Here is a 9,793-nt window from a genome sequence, read left to right on the forward strand (position 1 = left end):
GCTAGCATAGACAAAAATCTATTGAGTTCTACGCTGCAAGGACCTATTTATTTGTACATTTCTATCCGTTCTTGTCTATGCTAAATTGCAACCAAACGGGTCAGATCCCTAATTTTATGGGTTCTTGCATATGCTAACTGTAATTGACCTCAACACTTGGCCGCGTAGTGCAGCATTAGTCCTGAAATAACCAAGTCCATAAAAGTGACCACTCTCATTTCATTCCTAGATTTATAATACAGATCGTTATATTATTATAATAATATGTATATGTCGGATTCACATTATGATTAGGGTTAGGGGCGTGAAACGAATATTCATTTGGGTTAGACATTGTTGCTATGCAATAGAGAAGATATTTACTAGCACAAATATGATTATTACAGAATTTGACAAGTAATCGTGGTAATTAGATACTCGAGATGTTAATGACAATGATCTTAGATTCAATAATGAATCCGCGGTCAACGGGATAACAAAATGCGCTTTCTTCCAAAGTCCAGGTTGTACTCAACTTGTACTCACGAGAGAATGACTTTCCGCCACGATCATGCTGCAGAAGAAAACTATGATGGGGTGTGTCTAAGGACACGAGATCATCGGATTCGCCGAGCAAAGCCTTCGCCCGGAAAGTGAGGGAAATTGACGTTGCTGTTAATTGGTTAATTTCTATCTTGATGGTTGAAGAAGGAAGCTAACCGCCCTTGAGAGAAAGTTGCTAGCGGGAAGCGTCGTTTGTCAGAAAAGCAGATTTCCCATATCTTCCCGTAGTAGGTGATAGATTTAGGGACTGTTAGGATAACGACTGTTTGTCCGTTTGAAGGACCTTAGTTAACTAAATTCTAAGATTTATAGCGGGTCCTCAGGCTAACTGAACATGTACCGTGGAGATGCATCTACATCTGGTAATCATCTTGCCCGAAGAATAGGGTCTGTGTGTGGCGAGCCACGGAACAGAAGCCGTGGGAATGTTTACTGTCGCGTGCCACTACACCTATTTCTTTTAAAGAGAGCTATAGAATTACTCCATACCTCTGTTAGGCAAAACGTTCATCCCGTGACCGCGGTTAAGTTCAGCGACTTGTTGTCGCCTCGGGCCCAAGCTCATCGTCACAAATCTCGGACAATTATAATCGAGTTAAATTATAGAGACTAAAATATTGGGGGTTTTCCGAAGAATTTCAAAGGGAAGGTCCCGGTGTCCTTTTTATCTCCGACATATAAATATGTAGCGACACTCGACAACAGTGTATATCCCCGAAGTGCAGTGCCTAATGAGTCATCAATATCCCAACGGTCCTTCCGCCGAATGTTCGAGAAGAAGGCGTGGGTAGCAACGGTCATGGACGCCTAACAAACGCGTGGATAGTGGCGATATTGAGGGACGACAAAAAGAAAAGAATCGAATCTGTTCGACAGTCGAGTTACAACCGAGCAGCGAGATTGACTAGCGAAACCGAGAGCATACGCGACGCGATCAAAAGAAGACACTTGTTAATAAATATATCGTTGACCTAAACACCGAGTGATTATTTAACGCACTACACCCAATATCACCTCAAATATATTTATATATTATATTTCATAACTAGAATGAAAGGCGCATCGCAGGATATGGAGATACAGTCGTTTTACCGATCACACGGTTCAACGTCCCTCTTCGCACTTAAATCAATCTAGACCTTTATTGATTTGGTTATTGCTGACTCAAAATTATTTTTTCTAAATTTTATAAACAATGAATTTACCAAAACCCTTGGCTATGAAAGTGTTCACTGCACACTGGTTTATGAAATCTTATTTTTACAAATAAATAAAAATTTTATTTATTTGTTAATAATTCAAATTCTCTTGAAAAGTATTCGGAAACTGAAAGCTATAATACTTAATTTCAATTGAAGTCCGGTTGGCGTTATGCAGACCCTCGATAAACCTAAGCAATCATCATAAACAGAATCTTTTTAACTTAAACTCTAATCCTGCAAGTATTTTCGGTTTATGGATGGTCCTTAGAACAATCCTTAGGTTTATTGCACGTTCTTACAAATTACGGAGAAAGCGGATATTCGTCTAACAGAAAAGCAGGTTTCTTCCATGAACAAAGTCACCCACGAGCCACGTCGGTAGGAGGCTTCCTCCTCCTATCTTCATTCATTAACGTGGGTCATAACCAATGGGCATCGCGGATCGTTACCCTCACTTTCCTGACGAAAAGTGTGAACACGAATCCGCGTTCTTAGTTCAAAAGACACACCCACACCGAGCTTTCCTCCGTAATAACACGAGAACGGACTTTACTTCTTCTATTACACCAGGAGAGTCAACTACTTCTTCTACCACACTAGAAAAGTCAACGTCTTCTTCTACGACACAAGGAGAGTCTACTCAACTGTTTCTCCGAGATTAGTTCAGTCAATACTCCGGCATCCAGTTGAAAACTGACAAGTCATCAACATATCTACTCGTACTTGATCTCACCTACAGATCAGTCAAGGTATCTCTATCGGGTCTTCATCCATCAAACAATCGTCTACGACATTTATATCACACGTAACGGCGTAAAGTCTTCATTGTAATAAGTTGTCGAAAATATAAATATTATAACACGTTAATCGCAATGTTATACCACATCAATCACCCCTATTATCCCAAAAGAAATAAGGGGATCGATCTGTTCGTGGTGTCGATTATTATAATCGTAACGGGAATTTACGACTCCCGTTGACGCGCTTCCTCAAAAAATACCTCAAAATACAGCAAGATAATACTTGTGTAATCTAACCGAAAGTAATGTCACTTTGATATTAAAATTTTAAAATTATATTAGAAATATAATCATAGGAAGTTTTATTTGTAAGGAGTGAGAAACGTTATATATAATACAAGGGAATAGGAAAGAATAGTCTAATTTCCATGTTATTCAAATAAATACTTATTCATTTTATTAAAAATATGTGTGTTAGAGCTACAATTTACAATTTTCAAATACAGATATTTCAAAGCATATAAGCATATAAATAGCATAGATCTAACAACCATAAATGTAATATAAGATAGATTTTATATTTTATAGAACTTTGAACCATGATTTATTACGTTTATCGTGAAAAACAGGAGAGCTATACTTTTATCTATATTTCAATAAAATGTCAATATTTAAATTATGGATCCAAATTGTAATTTCTGTTTTTTATTCCATTGTAACCATTTGCATAATTAGCAGAATGATTTATATTCTAACATAAATTTCGTAACAGAGATAAATAATTATATAAGACATATAACAGTTGGAGATACGTGAGCAAAATGGAGAAACAACTTGCTTCTCTGAGTGAATAGATGAACAAAGCTTCAAGAGCTCAAGTAATAGTGTTAAAGTATTATAATTTATTAATATAAATCTACAAATATTTTGTGTTTTTTAAAATACGAAATGTGTTGAATTACGAATTAAATCATTTTCTTTCAACAGTTTAATTTTTAGTTGCTTTCAAGTACGTTGAAGCTCTTGTTCTCTAAGAAACACTTCATCAAGTTACCAGCCTTCCTGCACTTGTTGGGACCAGCTGTGATGACAAAAAATAAGAATCATTAAATAATCCTGTTCATATCGTAAATGCTTTACTAAAATTGTTATTTAATATTTAAAAGAGATTCAACATTTTTAACAACGATGTCCTACTCACTGGTGTGTTTGCATTTGGAGACCACATTATCAACTTTGTCCGCGGGCGATCCGCCAGCTATCATCTTTTCCTTGGCAACGTCTTCCTTGATGTCTCCATCCTCGTCCATCTGTGCAATGGAAATAAAAACATTTTTCTTTTATTTTCTTCTATATATAAGGTGTCATACGAAAAGAATTTAGGATTTCAGATAACTCATAGAAAGGAATAAGCGACACTTAATCAATATATAAGTCTTGAAATTGATTTCAAATTTTTCCATGTATTCATTTCCTTTCCATGCATTTATAATCTTTTTTAATTAATGTGAAACGGTTTAAATCGAACTTTTCATGATAGCACGAGAAAATCTAATATTATTTCTTTCTACGAAAACATCTAAAAATTTGTCTCTGTTTACCACTGATAAACAACGTAATTAACTTGCGACGAGAAATAATGCATATAAGCTGTATATCTCGTATAATATGAAAGGTGGAAAAATGTATTACTGGGGACGGTATTTTTTCTTATGAACGAGAAAGCGATGAACTGTTATATCTATCTGTCAGGCCAGAGATACGCTCTTGATATTTTTCTGCTCTTCACCGGAACGGTTGATTTTTAAATCTATGTTAGTAGCTGTTATAAGTCTCAGTCCTTTTGTTTTATATAATTTGATTCAAAGAATACAAATATAGATTCAAATATTTTTTATAAGTCAATTTACACAATTTCGTTACTTACGATTCCGATCTTTCTCAGCATACAGAAGGAGAAACAAGCAAGTTTTTCATCGTCCTGAGCAACATTGCCTTTCTTTGCATTTTCTACCACCTCTGAAAATCGAATAATATTGATTAAAGTTCACTGTTCGATTGTTCGCAATTTGTTTCGTTGTTTGCTCCTTACGTGGGTCGACACCACTCTCTGTGGTGCAAGCTGTCCTGTATTCCTCCAATTTGGCTTTTTGATCCTCTGTGAGCGCCTGAAAATATCAGTATATATTGTAAAGACTTTGAAATAAATATTTAGTGAAATGTTATTAGTAGTTTAAATGATTAATGTTTTCAATTTGTATGTATAAAATACACATATGAATTCTTTCTTTTCTCTTTTTGATATGACAATTAACTTTTTAGAGCTATCAGTTCCTTCAACAGATTCAAAAAGAAGAAATTTTATATTTCAATTAGTATATTTCTTTTATCCTTGATGTTAACACAATTCTGTTTTTGCAGCCACTGAGTTCTTTCTTATACATCGCCTTAGTCATATAATAACAAGCTTCGAAATTATTGTTCAATTCAATTAAAAATCTTCTTAATCATTTCCAGGACGTAAGATAGATAAGTCGCACGGTTAAAATTAATAAAGTCATTATACATACTACATATAGACTACGATAAAGATATCTTTATTCAGAGAATTCAAAACAATAATATTATATGTAAAAGAAAGAAATTTATTAAAAAGATTATATAAATTGCAGTTAAAATGATAACAGAAAAGATGAGAAGGGTAAAAGATTTCAAAATTTACCAAAGCACCGACTAGGCAGAAGGTAAAGATGATAGCGGGCGAGCGCATCTTTCTTTAGGAGTTGTTGAGGAGCTCGAGTAAACACGATCTGTACGGATGTTCACTAAGAACTGAACACGCATTAAATGTATCTCGAGTTTTTATAGTTATAGCTACAATCATTGACGATGGCACGTCCCATGATTTCTCCCTCCATTGGGTGCTGGCAAATGCTGTTGTATTTCCCGTATGGAAGCTCATCGATATTTCGCCTCCGGTCATCTATCAGAATATAATAAAAGAGAGTACTTGTTAGTATCTAAAAAAGGACAAAGATATATCGAGATAATTCGTTCCGTTCTTGAAACATTCAAGAGTAAAAAAGTGGTTATTCTTAGACAGAATGATGACGTGCATAAATAGAGATAGATCTATAAATTCTCGTCTTTTGAAGATTCGTACCTCTAAACTCATAAATATTAATGTTCAATACAGAAAAATCTATTTGAAATATCATTAAAATTTATAAGTCCGATGGAATGCCAGATTAATAAGTATACTATTTAATCTTGCTCAAATTGTATTATAAATTTGTAGTTAGACATAAAATTTTTAAGTTTGAAAGTTTAATACTTGATTGATTAATACACTTGATGATACTTGATTAACAACATTTAGTTTGGGCAATATATAATTTAGAATAATTTAATTTCTTTATCAATAGTATGTTCATATTAAAAATATATATAATATTCGTATATAAATTACATTAGCTCTTAGCAAAGAATATTATAATATCGCACAATATGATTGAAAAACAACAAATCACTAAATGTTCTATCTCCAAAAGGAAGGAGATTCGGCGAAAAATATGAGTATATATCATTAATCAAAACATTCGCAAAAGCCCGTTTCAAAATCTACAAATCATAATACTTAATGAGCACAATCGACAGATTTCGTATATCAATTTCTTGTACAGTATACCTCTCTGAATGACATTGCCGGATCTACCTGACACGAGATCTTTATTCTCTATCCGAAGTGAAGGTTACGCTGCGGTTCATAATGATCCTACGTATGAGGATTTGTTGGTGGCTCTGTATAATCAATTGTACGTTTTAATTAATCGAGTATAATGGTCTTTTTCCAGTAACACAACATTGAAATAATAATATTTAATAACACTTAGATAAAATTTAAATAGGCGAATGATCAAGGTGTTGGTGGTACATGAATTTTCATACTTCTCATTACTATATTAAATGTGAGTCAATGATTTTATAGATTGAAACAAATGGAAGGGCAAGGTTAAGGTGCTACCAGAGAATATTTCACATTAATTCAATTCTAATTACGCTGATATGTAATTATATTGGGAATTGGTAGCTCTTGTTGCTATGCGACATTAAACTCGTAACTGATAAGGACGAATGGAACTATGCACTGAATAACACCAAAAAGAATTTTTCTGTTTTGTTTTAGAATAATATTATATTATTTTTATGCAGGAGGACTCAAGCTGGAGAACGATAAGGCGAGTTCGACGCGATTTCTCGAGGGTCAGTTGCTGCACAGGAGAAATGATAAATATAATGATACAGTATAAACTATTTCCTTCTCTCCAATTGGAAAATACAGAAATTACATTTACCATTCTCGTCGAGATAACGAGACGAATTATAAACTTGCAATTACGTACGATAATAATGAAACATATACATATATAGCTGTGCTATAATTATAACTCCTCCATGATTTAATGGCCATTTATGAATTCCAGATGGCATAATCTGGTTATGCTGCTATATTTTTAATACTTTTAATGCCTTATGACTGAGTAAGCACCAAGAAAACAGTGAATAACTAACGACCATACACAATGTCATGGACATGCGTTTTAAATAGTTTCTTGAATCAGTTGCACTAAACTATAAACGACAAAATTTCAAATACGAATTTCACATTTATTACAATAATCTTAGAATTATTAGAAAATTATTGTTATAAGAAGGTGATGAGAACCTTCGATTAAAAAATTGATACGAGGAAACTATATGGATAGTCTTATATATAAAACGCTGTTCTATGAAGCAGGATGTTATCTCTATTTCATCATCGAATCGATTAAAATAACGAAGAAGTGACTAAAACGATAAACTGAGGAAACTAAATAATCATTACGTGAAACAAAAACTAACAATAAATTTACATTTAAAGATTATGATAGAAAACTATTTCTTTCAGAATTTGTTTCTGTAAGAATAACACGTTGCCTATAATTATGCTAATGCCTATTGCAAGCTATGAATATTGGTACATATTTATTACAATTTAGGGAATTAAAATTTTTAATTGCGAAAGATTTTTATTTCATTAAAAAATTATGTATACATCAATTGTCATTTTCTATACACAAAGCATATTGATATTTAGTTTAGTTTTTTCTGGTAATGTTTCCAATGAATAAAGTATTTTATCTAATGACACGAGTAAGGTTATCGCACGTGTGATTTATATATATTTTTTGTTGTGAAGTCAATATAGATCAAAGTTTAATGTTTTTATCTTAATTATCATTGTTATTACTCTCCAACTTTCTATTGTTTTATGAATAATTTTTGTTCTTCAACTAATAGAATCTCCCTAATAGAATCTCTTTCGCCTAAACGAAACATTAGTACCATGATTAATTTGTGATTTAATTACGATATTAAGATTTTTATTTCGTCGAAGATTTTTTCCATTGCATTGTTTATAAAATAAATCTACGGGATATGAAAATGGAATTACTTTCAATGACAAAAGACAATGCTGCCATCAATATTGAGGTTTTTTAATTATTTGATGCATTAGGACGTCTATGCTCATACATGCACTAACACATTAAAAATGTTTAATCATTGCGTCACAGAATAATACATTAGTCATGTGTAGTATGAAAGTATAATTGTAATACAATGTTTTATAAGTGCTTTATAAACATTAGAAATAAAACTAAGAAATTATTGCTTCGGTACGTAACCATTTCTTCTGTATACAAATGACTGATAAAAATGATTTTATCATCACTAATATTCATCCTTTCATATTTCACAGTACAAACTTATATTATCGAAAGTTAGCGAATATTAATTGACTTATTAACTTTTTAAACGAACGAAATATTATTATAGATTGAAATTTTCATAGAAAATCATCTTTAGTCAAAACTGATTACTGACGGCATTGACGTATTAAGTGTTACGATAGGATACGTTCCCCATTTGAAAGCGTGCCACCTCGAATATATAAAAAAATTATATATTTAATACCAAATATATAAAATTATATATACAAAATTTATGTGCATATATATACTTTGAGATATGATTTTTGCGTCTAAGAAATAGCATGTGTTATTATGTTTTGATGCTGTGTGTAGAAAAATTTCGTTGACATATAAACACCGACATGTGTATGTATAATTAGTATATATTAAAGTTACTCATAAGCTTATATTTTTCATATTTCTACATTATATGTTACAAATATAGAAATTCGTTTGCTTTCTATATTTCCTCCCTTAAATAGTTTCACATAATATTTAATCTTTTGTACCCTCGCTTCCTTGAAACACTAAAATTTATACTGCAAATTATTTATATAATAATTGTACGTTTTTACGTCAATATTAAATTATAAAGCTCAGACGCAAATTTACGTCATATTAATCCTTAAAAGCTATCATCATAGGAAATCAATCCAAAATATATTTTTAATTTTTTTATTTCAGAGTCAATAAAGTTAAATGAATGCAATTAAACGTTTTATTGTTAAAAATAGAAAAATTATCGATTACGGTTATTAACAATATTATGATAATATTACGAGACAATAGTATTAAACAAAATTTCGTATGGAATGAAATTTTGTCCATGATAGCCGGAGTTTTAATATGCAAGCTATGTCACACTAACTCTGTTACAAGGCGATATCTCTGCTACTTTTAATCATTAATGCAGTTGACGCAAAAATGTCAAAGAAAAAATTGTTTGATTTGAAATGGTCAATATTATGGTAAACAAAAAGTTTCTCTCTATACGAATCGCAACAGCTCTATATTCTCTATAAAAAATTGTTAAATTGCTTACGTCGAAAAACTATTAAAAAGTACAACTTATTAACTTTTATTTTGTAAAACTCGTCGTATGAAGGAAGAGGAAAGACGTAAGGCACTACTTTTGTATTTGTTTTTCTTGTCTTTGTGATCGAAATATGCAAAATACATGCAAAAGAATTTATTTGTTGTAATTTAACCTATCGTATATTGCAACTGATTATTTTTCAATTATCGATTATGAAATTGTGCTTCTTGTCGATTAAACTTAATATAAATTTTTTTGCAATAACACTATATCACAAAATTACATTATTTTTTTTTTTAATAATACAACTTAAAATTTACGCATGATTTGAAAAAAGTCAAATATTTATATGAGTTATAAAATGTTTATACGTGTGTTAATGTTTACAAAACTAACGTCCACGATCACCGGGTGTATTTTTTATACAGGTTAATTCATAAATACCTGCTAATACTAATGTGTGAATACACATTAATAAGT

At 31.7% G+C, this 9,793-nt stretch overlaps 1 protein-coding gene across 1 annotated transcript; it reads right to left on the reverse strand.

Annotated features, from left to right (window-relative positions):
* Window positions 1-3,367: 3,367 nt before the first annotated feature.
* On the reverse strand, window positions 3,368-5,335 carry LOC138188047 (B1 protein-like). The gene is made up of 5 exons (XM_069129448.1): window positions 5,208-5,335; window positions 4,578-4,653; window positions 4,413-4,504; window positions 3,687-3,795; window positions 3,368-3,566 (listed from the first exon to the last, which is right to left on the reverse strand). Exons 1-5 carry the CDS (start codon window positions 5,253-5,255, stop codon window positions 3,481-3,483), a joined length of 411 nt encoding a protein of 136 aa, XP_068985549.1. The 5' UTR covers window positions 5,256-5,335; the 3' UTR covers window positions 3,368-3,480.
* Window positions 5,336-9,793: the final 4,458 nt, after the last annotated feature.

This window comes from Bombus flavifrons, chromosome 16 (assembly GCF_040668555.2).
Source record: "Bombus flavifrons isolate JBK064 chromosome 16, iyBomFlav1_principal, whole genome shotgun sequence".
NCBI classification, from domain to species: Eukaryota; Metazoa; Arthropoda; class Insecta; order Hymenoptera; family Apidae; genus Bombus; species Bombus flavifrons.

Excerpts from the sequence above, each read along its gene's own strand:
- LOC138188047 (XM_069129448.1), bottom strand. The coding sequence starts at position 5,255 with ATGCGCTCGCCCGCTATCATCTTTACCTTCTGCCTAGTCGGTGCTTTG. Across the intron at positions 4,654-5,207 it reads TCTGCCTAGTCGGTGCTTTG|GCGCTCACAGAGGATCAAAA; the intron begins GTAAATTTTGAA and ends TGATATTTTCAG. Across the intron at positions 3,567-3,686 it reads CTCCAAATGCAAACACACCA|CTGGTCCCAACAAGTGCAGG; the intron begins GTGAGTAGGACA and ends TTGTCATCACAG.